Below are 12338 nucleotides of genomic sequence, written 5' to 3' on the forward strand. Positions count from 1 at the left end.
TGAATGTGTACAAGGCATTCATCCCTTTTCTCTCTTTTTTTATGTCTTCTTGCATCTATATGTAATTTAATCAAAGGAAGTAAAACTAAAATTAAGTGTAAATGGAACAACACTAATGTTTAAATGGACATTTTTCCAATGTTGTGACAGGAAGAAGGATCCCAAGCAGACCTGAAACATCTTAAAAGTTTAAGAGTTTTTTTTTATTTCCTTGGTTTCTAAGCTGTAGGTTTAAGACAAACACTGAGCTGCGGCCACTTTAATCTTGGTTGAATATCAAGAAACACTTTCTCTCACATCATACTTGTCTGTTATCTATTACACTGTCAGAGTTAATGTCACACTCTGCCTGTGAGCATGAGAGTAGTAGCGCACAAACCCATAGCCTGCTGGTTGTTTCTGGTAATGTATCTAACCCTGCAGAGGACTCCCTTGGTACCCAGATTGGGCAGCACCTCCCCATATTCTGAACCTCCACCCCTCACCTTTCCTCCTCCTCCTCCCTCTCTGTAATATTCCACTGCTCCACTGGTGTGCTCAAAAGCCTGAGCGCAGACGAGGCACAGTGGATGCTTCATAGCTGAAACAGAAGAGAGGCTGAAAGAGGGCTGGGAGACAGACAAACTCCTTGTTGTGGCACTCAGGCAAAAAAGCCACCTTACAGACGTAGAATCAGTGTCTGAACACCAGTAAAAGTCAAGCAGAGAAGCAGAAAGAAGACGGAGCACCAGTCTGTCCCACAGCCTCAGCACCACAAGGAGGAGACACGTAGAGGAGGAAAGATTCCCCTAAACGTAGTGAGAGCCACGGATGAGGAGAACAGGAGAGCGGAGGGCATAGGATAGCCAGCAAAAAGTAAGTGCCAAATATTTTGTCATGGAGAAATGTCACTTGTATGTAAGAGGTTGTGACAATGTTGAAAGAAGGTCAAAACTTCATTTTTGTGCAAATGCAAACAGGTGGCCACATCATCAGCACTAACACGTCATCATGTAATCTTTTTATACAGCAAAGTTCATAAGATATTTCACATGTAATCTTGAACCACATGCTCGTCTTGTTCATTTTGGTCCAAGTATCCCATCACACATGTGACTGAAGATCTTACAACAGTTCTACTGCACGCAGCAACAGAAAGTTGTGTGCTTCATTTAAGATGGTTGAAATTTAAATTCTTTGAAATTCAAGAATTCCTATGAATAAGTTTCCAGCTTGTTGGTTTAGAGTTGATTAATCTTGAAATTAGAGTCCAAACTCCTGATAACAGAAGATGATCACAAAGAAAGACGAGATTTAGACCACTAAAATATGTTTTGTGGGAAGAAGAAAGTTTGTAAAGTTCTTGTCTTTTCTCTGAATCTGCTTCCAGCCAAGGCTTGAAACAATAACCTTGCTGCTGTGAGGCTGCAGTGTTAACCACCTTGCAGCTCATAATAATCGAACATACACTCACTAACTGGCAGAAACATAATAAATGCATGAAAGTTGTACATTGTCCCCTCTTCTTAAGATGTTGTTCCTCTTTCTTCTGGTTTCTCTTATGCTTTTTAATGAAAAATACTCCCTGGGGCAGATAAGTGAGCCCACATTACACGCTTAAGTGTTATTAACCTTCACATCTAAGGCCTGATTCATGCTTTCACTAGTGGCCATTTAGCGGGAGTGTTGCTGAGGATTTCTAAAATTATCAACTGAATGTGTTGACCAGAGCAGCATGTGAGCAAAGGCAGGGGAAAAGTGCATGGGAGAGAAATATTCAATGTCATTTTCTCATTTCCCTTGACAGTGGCAGCACCAGACTTATTGGACCCTAAATCTGCCACTCACAACACTAAGCCCCGCCTCTCCTTCTCCACAAAGCCAATTACACTGACTCCTCGGGAGGAAAGTGAGGTGAGAGCGAGCAGCCAAGCCCAGACTAAATGTTTGTTTGTTTATTTATTTTTTAAAAAGCAATCCTTTGAGCATTTTGTTTTGTTTAATGAGCTTTTGGCCTCATCTTGTATGAAAGTGAGTTGATTGATTAACTGAGGTGTTGCAGGTGGTTGCCACAGTGATGAAGTGGAAGACGGTTACGGCCATCTTTCTTTTGGTGGTTCTTTACCTGGTGATGGGAGCTGCAGTCTTCAGATCCCTGGAACAGCCTCATGAGAGGTGGGCACCACTGACAGACTCATGTCAAATAACAATGATCATCCCATGGCAACACAACTCAGTGCAGTGAAGCACAAGCAGAACCGAGACAATATCAGCCAGGTGGTTTTAAAACTACAGCTGGAGCAGTTTTTTACACTTTCAATCCGCATTTGTCATTTAGTCATCAGGCTCTCACAACAACAGCTATGTCATTGTTGTTCTTGAACTCTTTTTTTTTTTTACTTAAAACATCTCTTGTAGTGCCCAGCGTTTGGCTATCCTGTCGCAGAAGCTGGAGTTCCTTTCCAGTCACTCCTGTGTCAACCAGAGCCAGCTGGAGGAGCTGGTTAAGGTGAGACAGACGTTGTCTTTTCACTATGTCCTACATACAGTGCATGTGCTAAACATCAGAGAAGCATGCTCTGATACCCAAATGACAGTACAAATTTATGTCCAATGTCTCCTATGATGGCATTCATACATGAATATCAGCAAAATACCGGGACAAGGCCTGTATTAAGAGACCACAGCTATGGCAACGAAAACTGGGGGATAGGGATATGTTAAACCATTCCAGGTCAGATTATTTTTTACTTTTATTGGTTTTATAGTACAATTACTTTTAGGCATTTAAGCCACTGTATTTGAAACTATTTCAGTGGGGGAAAAAAAACAAAAAAAAAAACATAGCTTTGGTTACAATATCCTTTCACAAAGTTAGTAACATTTTAAAAGGCAAACTTCCTCCACCTGCAAGAAAGTTCCAGCTTTACTTGATTTTCAGATCTGACAAAGAGTAACAACAACCACTTTAAAAAAAAAAAAAAAAAAAAAAAAAAAATGGACAGTTTTCATGACCATAAAAGACTAACTGATGTAAAGGATCTTTCTTGGTTAAAATCAAATAGGTTAGGTACTACAAAATAACTTATTACCAGCTGTGGGGGTGAAACTGATGTAGTTCTCAGCTCAGAAGTTGCCAAGCCATAAGCTGGTCTCTAGTTACTGAGTGATCCCTTTCACCAAGGAATGAGCAGAAAGGGAATAGGGTTCAGATGACGTACCTTAGACCACTCTCCTCCGGACCGTTTATGCTGTCATTATTGCCTCATGCTGGTTGGTTGACCTCAGTAATTGTGCTGACAGATTATTTATCATAACTGGAACATTAGGAGGGAGCAGGTCTGAGGTGAATATATTCTAAATATAGCCAACACTTAACCCATTAAGTTATGATGAGGTTTGTACCTTTCAAGCTTGATGTAAAATTAAAGTCAAATTAATTTTTTTTTTTTTTTTTTTTTTGTCTTGTCCAGCATTTAAGCAAGCAGACTGATGTTCTGGATGCTGTGTTCTGCTGAGCAAATTTATTTTGCCAAGGGGAACTTTTGTAGATGTAATGATCCCCTTGTATTTCTTGATTCTTATTTTATTTTTCAATTTGTTTTGGATAATAGCTTGTATTACAGAGTTTATGCTGCTGGACCCGACCGGAAAGGACAGGAAAGGGGCAGAAAGAGAACAGAAAAGAGAACATAAAAAAAACAAAAAAAAAACAAAAGAAAGAGATCAATGCATACATGTATATGCACATACATACCCACCTACATATATATGTATATACACTCGCACATACATTATATATATACATATAAACATACATACATACATATATACATACATACACATGCATACACACACATGTACACATACATGCATACATAAAGATAGATATACATACATACATATACACATACATACACACACATATATATATATATATACATATATACACATATACATACTCACATACATACACATACATATACACATACACATACACACACATACACATACATATACATACATACACATACACTCACACATATGCATACATATATACATATCCATACACATACATACATACACATACACATAAGTACACACACATACCCACCCACACACATAAATATATACACCCACACAAGCCAACTCTAGATTCGTGGAGAACAAAACCGTTGACAATCATGAGGACCAGAAACTAGCAAGTTAAGTCAAAAAGACAGAAAGAGAGGTACCTGCTGTTAGTGAATAAACTTGCTGGATGACTCAGTGACTGTGACACATGCAGAACATTCATGCAGAACATTCAGAGTGGAACGTGTTTAGAGAAGAGTGATCATGCCAATGTGACCCCGCCCGCCTACAGCTAGAGGAAGGCCAGGAGAACCCAGAGACCCGGGTAACCGACAGTCACCCCCAGGTACAGATCCCAACCCCCCCACTCCAGAGCCAGCCATGCATCTGCCCAGGAGGTGGCGAAGGAGGTGCCCAACCAGAGTCCCCCGCAGTCAGGGGGAACAGGCCCCAGCAGGCCCAGGCCGGCAAGGGCCGATCCCGCCGGGCACCGGCCACCTAGGGCAGACAGAGCGCAGGCCCCAGGGCCCCAAGAGCCCGTGAGCAGCCCCCCGCCCCCGCAGGCAGAGGGCACAGCCCACACCGACGGAGGACCAGGATCCCCAGACCGCCACCCAGCGGCAGCCAGGTCGCACCCCAGCGCTGGGGTGCGACCTGTGTGTCTTCAAATTAATATTTTGAAGACACACAGGCAAAAAAAACAAAAAAAAAAAAAACAAAGTTGATAAAACCAGGGTAAATTCTAATGAAGTCAAATAAAAAAAAAACAAGTTTTACATGTGGATTACTCATGTCCCACCTGAGTTTTTTTTTTTTTTTCCAGAAACAGATTCTATGTATTTTTAATGAGTAAAAATATTTCGTTCTTAGATTACTTCATTCTACACAACCCTTAAACCCCTCAAAGAGCGAAGGACTTGAGGTAAACAGCAGTTTCAGGACCTTGGAAAGCTCCTCAGCTTTGCAAACATGAAGTGAGAGGAGCAACTAAGCTGCAGAAAGTTTGTTCCTGTTGTTTGTTACATCGCTGTTGTTTGTCATTTTCTCTGATTTAAACCAAGAAACCTCCTTAACAAGCACCATGTTGCTTGAAGGCAGTCTCATAACCAGCTTTTCATGTCCCTCTCACAGTGACAGGCATCACATGAGCCACATTTAATCCTTCATTTACTTTGCAGACATTACTGGTTGTTTTTTTTTTGTTTTTGTTTTTTTCTCGCAGCAACTTTTTGTTTCTCCTTTTCTTTCTTCAGCAAGTTGTGTCGGCTATCCGCTCAGGGGTGAACCCTGCAGGAACCCTGAGCAACCACAGCAGCCTGTGGGACCTGAGCTCTGCCTTCTTCTTTGCAGGGACCGTCATCACAACCATTGGTAAGATAATGTGCAGCCTAGTTTGTCTGCTTTAACCTGTTCAGATGTACCTAGTGCAGACAAGGCAGCAAAGCATAGAAGGGAAATGTGTCCTATGAGAAAGGTACATCAGGGTTTTTTTTATACACTCTAAGAACCTGTTGTTTTATTTCCTACTATTCTAGTCTGCTTCCCAGGCAGTCATTCCAGCTCTGGTTTTAAAAAAAAGGGAAGCCCAAATGTGGGCTTTGTGTCAGTGATTCTTAATATTCCTCCAACATCTAAATAATGTCACATGACTTTCTTCAGTATAACAATTCAGAGCCTTGTGGCTCATTTCCTGCTTCAGCATTAGAGGATATTTATGTCAGTCCTCTCACTCCTGGGAGACAGAGGAAGAGTCAGCATTTATCTGCATAGGAGATGATATGCTTTTAACAAGAGACTTGCAGAAGTAAAACAGTATTACAATATTACTGAATAATTACTTTATAACATAACAGGAACAGTACTCTGCTGCTGTAAAAAGTGGAATTTCTGTTGTCTCCAATCTATGTATGAATCCTAGATGCATACATAGTCAAACTGTATGCATAATCAAACTAGCAAACTTACTATCCACTTACACTTTTTTGTGCTGGCATCTGAGGACAGTCATGTTTCCTCTCAGTTAATCCTCATTGATCAGCTTTATGGTCTTGGTTGCTGGTTTTTGTTTCTAATTTGATCTTATTTAAGTGACAGTAAGATGACTGAGAGAACTGAATCTGCACACTTGAATACAATCACACATGCAGCAGTAGTTTCTGAAACTTTGCTGTACATTCAGTCATTTTTAAGAGACAGTTGCTTTCACTGGTGAAATGCAATGCATATGATAACAATCTTACATCATTCCCAAATAAGCAAAATATGTGATGTACAATCCTACAGAAACATTATAACCACATAATACAAAAATCATGTGAGATGCTCTATGAGCTGTTGTTCTCGTCTAGTTGCAGACTTTAAGGCAAAAGCCACTATTATTCGGATCACAGCTTATGCATTCCCTGTCTGAGTTTCTAAGTGTCTTCTCTGCAGGCTTTGGGAACATCTCTCCCCACACTGAAGGCGGAAGGATATTCTGTATTATCTACGCTCTTCTAGGGATACCTCTGTTTGGTTTCCTTTTGGCAGGTGTTGGAGATCAACTCGGCACCATCTTTGGCAAGGGCATTGCCAAAGTGGAGAAGATGTTTGTGGTGAGCCTGAAGAATCACATACTCACACACAAGGGGGATAAACATGGGTATTTCTAAAACTAAATTTTTAAAAATCACGAACATCCTAAAAAAAAGTTAAAACTAGGTGCTGGATTATCGAAAAATACAAGTGATAAAGAAATATAAGTCTGCAGAGTACTCGTAGCTCTCCATGTGGTTTATTCACCAGCAGTAAGAAGTGACGGTTTGGGTCAAGACAAACAAGAATAGTCACACAGTGTTTAGACTGGATTTACATAAACAACTACGTGATTTTACACAAAATAATCTCTATCATGTTATTTTACAAATCATTCAGTCTTATCAGACAATAGAACTACACCATTATACTAACTAAAGCATATAATATTAAATCAATCCATTATTTGAACATGTGTGATCAAGTTCAGGTAGCCAGTCTTTCTGGGTGTGTAAAATTGAATATCCACCTCAGAGGTTAATTCACCCCCCCAAACCCCCCCACCCTGGTGACAGTGGAATGAAGTTTATTACTATGTGGCCATGAGTTAATGATACGTTGCAATAAAATCAATAAGTAATGACCACAAGTTAATGAGTTAATAATGATTTAAAGTATGGGAAATCCTGTGGGCTGAGCTACTTTGTCGACAATAACATGATATATAAACCATACACACCACTAGCAGGAAGAAAAAAAAAAGACACTAAATACATCATGTGACTCGAAGGGTTGGCCTATGTAAATGAATAATTTTCACTCTGGGTTTAACATTTATTAATATGCTAAAGATATCTCCGTGAGACGCACTGTAGGCATCATTATAGTCAGTGCTGTTAATAATGCTTATTGTAATAATAATAATAATAATAATAATAATAATAATAATAATAATAATAATAATAAATTTAAAATGAAAATGAAAACTGAACAAACTGCAAACAAGCTTGAGTTTGTGATTTGTTTTCAAAATTTACAAATGTAACTAAATACATTTGGGATCTTAAGCTAGAGAAACAAGAATCTGAATGCTGAAACATAGTTTCGAATGATTTGCTCCTTCTGCTGCTCTTATGGCTCCCAAAGGACTCACTAATGAATATCATGACTGAGGGCAGAGGACAGAAGTTCATTGTGTGTCTGTAAAAGCCTTGTGGCTCTGTGCAGATTGTGTAGAACCACAATATCATCTGCAGTGAATGTCAATGTTTATACACCCATTAAAGGACACATTTGTAGAAAAATGTAATCACTGCTTTCGGTATCAGCCTCACATTTCAATTCCAAGTTACTTTTCTCTTCACCAGGATGCTTTGTGACTGTCATGCAAGGCCTTTCTCTCCATGTTTTTCTGACTTGTTTTCTACGAATACACATCATCAAAGACTCAAATTTACACTCTTCAACGTGGAAATGCCTGCAGTTGTTTCCCGCAATGTCGATATGGCTATCTGTACTCATTCCAGATGCAACTCTGTCAAAGGAGAAATTTCCCATGTGGATCTCTGTTACAGTATTTCACAAAACTAAGGATTACAGAAAAACCTGGAAATTTAATATATATTTGATTCCAAGAATGCTACCTCATTTATCTTCTCACAGCCCCTCGTAACAATGACACTGAGCAAATGGTTGAAATGGGTTCTGCCTCTACAGAAAAAGCTGGGTTTCAAATCAGTGTTTTGCCTCATAATTTTGGTGTTTTTTTGTAAAAGGGTCAAAATATTTCCCCCATCACTTTCTGGATAACGCCGTCACAACATCACAAAAATTCTGAAAAATCAAGTGTCAAAAGTACAGTTCAGAGAAAGCAACTTTGAGCATCATTTTTAACAAAGACACACACAACAATTACTCTCAATTGGATTGTGACAAGGCAGACAGATAATTGAATAAGTTACCTGAAAGCCTAAAACCTTTCATCAGTACTTCCAACTGAAACAGCATCACTTACCATTTTATCATATGCATATCACTGAAAAACTTTCAATTCTTCTATTTGTAATACCTCGCATTGTCAGCACCAGATCAACAAATCAACACACCAGCTCTTTACATGAACAGTTCACTAATGGAGCCTCGGTTGTTGCCTCTCTCCTCCAGCACTGGAACATCAGTCAGACAAAGATCCGGGTCATTTCCACACTGCTGTTTGTGCTGTTTGGCTGTCTGCTGTTTGTGGCACTTCCAGCAGCCATCTTTCAGCACATCGAGGACTGGTCTGCACTGGAGTCCCTTTACTTTGTGGTTATAACCTTAACAACTATTGGATTTGGGGACTTTGTGGCAGGTGAATCCAGCACAGCCACACTCTTTAAAATGCATTTTCCTTGCATGCTTACATGTCTCATCACTATCTCTTTGTGTGTCTAGGTGGCTCAGAAATAGAGTACCTGGACTATTACAAACCAGTGGTATGGTTCTGGATTCTGGTGGGACTGGCCTACTTTGCTGCTGTCCTCAGCATGATAGGAGACTGGCTCAGAGTCATCTCCAAGCGGACTAAAGAGGAGGTGTGAGACCCTAGTTTTCCAAATTTGTTTCACAGTGACTTTGTCCAGTTTCTTTTGCAGTTCGTTCCTGTCACTTCTATTTTCATAATCTTCATAACCCCCCCCCGCCTCCTTCTCTGTTTCTCTTTATATTCATGACACGCAAGTTACAATGCCACATCTCCACATCAACTTTTGCCCTCTGCTTAACTTCATTTCCTTGGCATGACTGTTTTCAAATCCAATCACCTCTCTGCCAAACACATAAACACATACGATATTATGAGCATCTCCAGAGGGAGAAAACACCATTAAGGCAACGCGAGGTGAGGCTCCTATTGGAAAATTAATATAGAACTCTTTCAAGTCTAAATATAGCACAATTTAGGGAAACGAATTCAGCTGTTTCCAGAAAGGAACATCTATAAGTGATCAGTTTAAGGTCTCCCTTCAGATAGACAGAGACGTCATCCGGATTTCAGTGACACATAAATGTATTTCTAAAGTAACAAACATTTTCCTGAGTGTCAGGCAAGAACACAGTGACACGATGACATGGCACAGGGTCCCTATTACTTACAGATAATTGAGTGAAAGATGCAGCTGCAGTGATGTTTTATCATTTGTGTGTGCTTAAGTGTGTGTTTGTGTGTGTTCACTCGTGCTTCCTCTATGGTTTCTCAAGCTGAAGTCCTGCTGTGATACACCGTGATCTTACTACCTAGAAAAAGTGTTTGTGTTATCATTGTCAGTCATATCATGACAATGCGGTTAGAGATTCAGCAAAGTTGTGCATAAGCTAAATGTGAAGTGACACCAAGTGGGGTTTGTGGCTGCCGAGACTTTTGGGGGGGGGGGGGGGGGGGACATACTATTTTTATTAAATGTTGAGAAATAAAATTAAAATCGTGAATAAAAACAGCAACACTGGGATGTTTGGCTGTATTTACTGATTGAGATTAATGCGTCAAACAGAAATGTCTGTCACAGCAGCAGCTGGACTCTGATGGAGTATGAGCTCATGTACAAACCTGTCCCCACAGGCAAAATACAAAATGTTTTGCTCCACTGTGTTAATGCATTTCATGGCTCTGTGTCACAGCAGGTATTCTGACTAAATGTCTAAGTGGTGAAGCAAAGTAAAATTCCACGTGAGATTCACATAGTTTCTATACAGGGAAGCTAAATATTTTCAGTGCTGCAGCAATGCAGAAATGTACTGGAGCATTATTTGATTAAATTGCTGTATTAATGTTATTAACATTCATTCCCAGATGGTCGAATGAGAAATAATGAGTCAGCTTGCTTTCTGCAACATAATTAATATTTCTCTCAGAATACAACTACATAATGAGACCTTTTAAGTTTTGCAGAAGATTTATTTGGTTTCAGATGTTCAGTGTTTGATGAGCACTGTATGCAGTGTAGTTTAAATACAGATACTGAGTATTGATGTAATTGAGTTGACTTACTGGTCAGTAAGATTGTTAAGTCTTCTCTGGGTTTATAATCTGTTCCCCTTTCTCTACTTTAAACCTTAAAGCATTAAATTTGAACGCACATTGGAGATTGCATGAAAAGACCAGCTGAATTTCTTTTGATTATTATTGTTGTAAACAAAAAATACTGGTCTGAGCTGATAAAGAATTTTTTTAAGCCATAATCATAAATGTGTCACAAAGAAAAGATGAGTTTTTGACTTTCTTAGAAGAATTTAACTGAGCACAATAATAAAGAAACTAAACTACAAAAATAAATTTTCCAAAATCACTTATTCATGCTGAGGTTTTAGTACCAAAAAGATTAATACAGCATGTAAAAATAACATGTTATTTTTGTCTTCCATATTTTGTCAAATTCGGCGGCCAGTAGTCACACTTTTTTTAGGCTGCAAACTTTTCATGCACAGTTGGGAAGATTTTGGTTGAAAACATGGTGGCTCTCTCAATAGGAAGGTCACTGGTTTGAGCTTTTCCTGGGGGGGTTTAAACAGTGGCCTTTTTGTGTGCAATTTTCATGTTCTTCGCCCTGTGTATGTTTTGGTTTTATCCAGGTATTCCAGCTTCCTCCCACCCACAAGACATGTGTGTTAGGTTAACTGATTACTTTTCACATTTAACTTTGAGTAAAAGCGTCTTCCAATAGACAGTAGAATAGAAATGAAACTCAGTTTCTATTGAACGAGATGCATCATCCTTATGTAAACTCAGGTTTGTGAACCATCTAAACATCCTGTGGTGAGGTGGGGTTCTTGGATGCAACATGACCCATGATCTTACAGAAAGATAATAAAATCCTTAAACGCTAACAGACTTCTTCTTGCTCTACTGTTTATAGAAAGTACCAAACCTAATAATAAGATTGGTAGATTACTTTAGACCATTATCAGCCTCTAGAAGGCCAAACTACCCAACTAATGACAGCAACCCTTCACCCAGCTGGGGCCTGATTTGAAGTGTTGCCTTTTGTTGCCTGTTGCCTTTAGTGATTCACTTCTGGCTCCTTCATCTGCTCCATTAAGAGTCAATTTCATTTAATCTGACCACAAACCTTAAAAAAATCTTACTGATGACAGCTACCTAAAATAAACACTTGAATATGTTGGCATAATATATCTAGATGAAAATAAGACAACAGTGAGGTATTTCTGGAACAGCTGTTTACAGTCAGACAAAACAAACATGGCTTCAATGTTCTGCCTGATCTATAGCTGCAAGCAGAAACATTTTTTAAATTAAGTTTACTATGATCTGTTATGTGATTTTAGCTTCACTATAACTCACAGTGTCATCAGCACACCCCAAATCTGTGACCACCAGCAAACTGTCTTTCATCTCCCTCGTCCTAACACTGCAGGTGTTTGTCTCTGTCTTCATGCAGGTAGGGGAGATTCGAGCGCATGCTGCAGAGTGGACAGCGAATGTCTCTGCAGAGTTTAAAGAAACCCGCCGTCGTGTTAGTGTTGAAATCTATGATAAGTTCCAGCGTGCTGCATCCATTAAACACAAACTGTCCTCGGAGCTGGGATTCAGTTCAGCCCCTGAACTTACTCTGCCCAGGCGGAATACGTCCACCAACTTCAACGATGAACGGGACAAGAATGAGAAGGAGGCTGGGTTTCAGGGCACACTCACCCCTCTGGCCAGAAATGGAGGTTTGCTAATGAACGGGCTGGACCCAGAGAGAGGAGACATCTCAATCATCGAACATTTCAAGTAG

The 12338-nt window shown here is 39.6% G+C and overlaps 1 protein-coding gene across 1 annotated transcript; it reads left to right on the plus strand.

The window, feature by feature from the left end:
• Window positions 1-1791: 1791 nt before the first annotated feature.
• On the plus strand, window positions 1792-12338 carry LOC306757283 (potassium channel subfamily K member 2-like; the record flags this gene model as incomplete). The annotated part of the gene is made up of 8 exons (XM_079242288.1): window positions 1792-1893; window positions 2042-2154; window positions 2398-2488; window positions 5307-5424; window positions 6487-6647; window positions 8731-8917; window positions 9001-9140; window positions 12000-12338. Exons 2-8 carry the CDS (start codon window positions 2057-2059, stop codon window positions 12336-12338), a joined length of 1134 nt encoding a protein of 377 aa, XP_079098414.1. The 5' UTR covers window positions 1792-1893; window positions 2042-2056.

Source organism: Telmatherina bonti (genome assembly GCF_933228915.1).
Source record: "Telmatherina bonti genome assembly, chromosome: 1".
Taxonomy (NCBI): Eukaryota; Metazoa; Chordata; class Actinopteri; order Atheriniformes; family Telmatherinidae; genus Telmatherina; species Telmatherina bonti.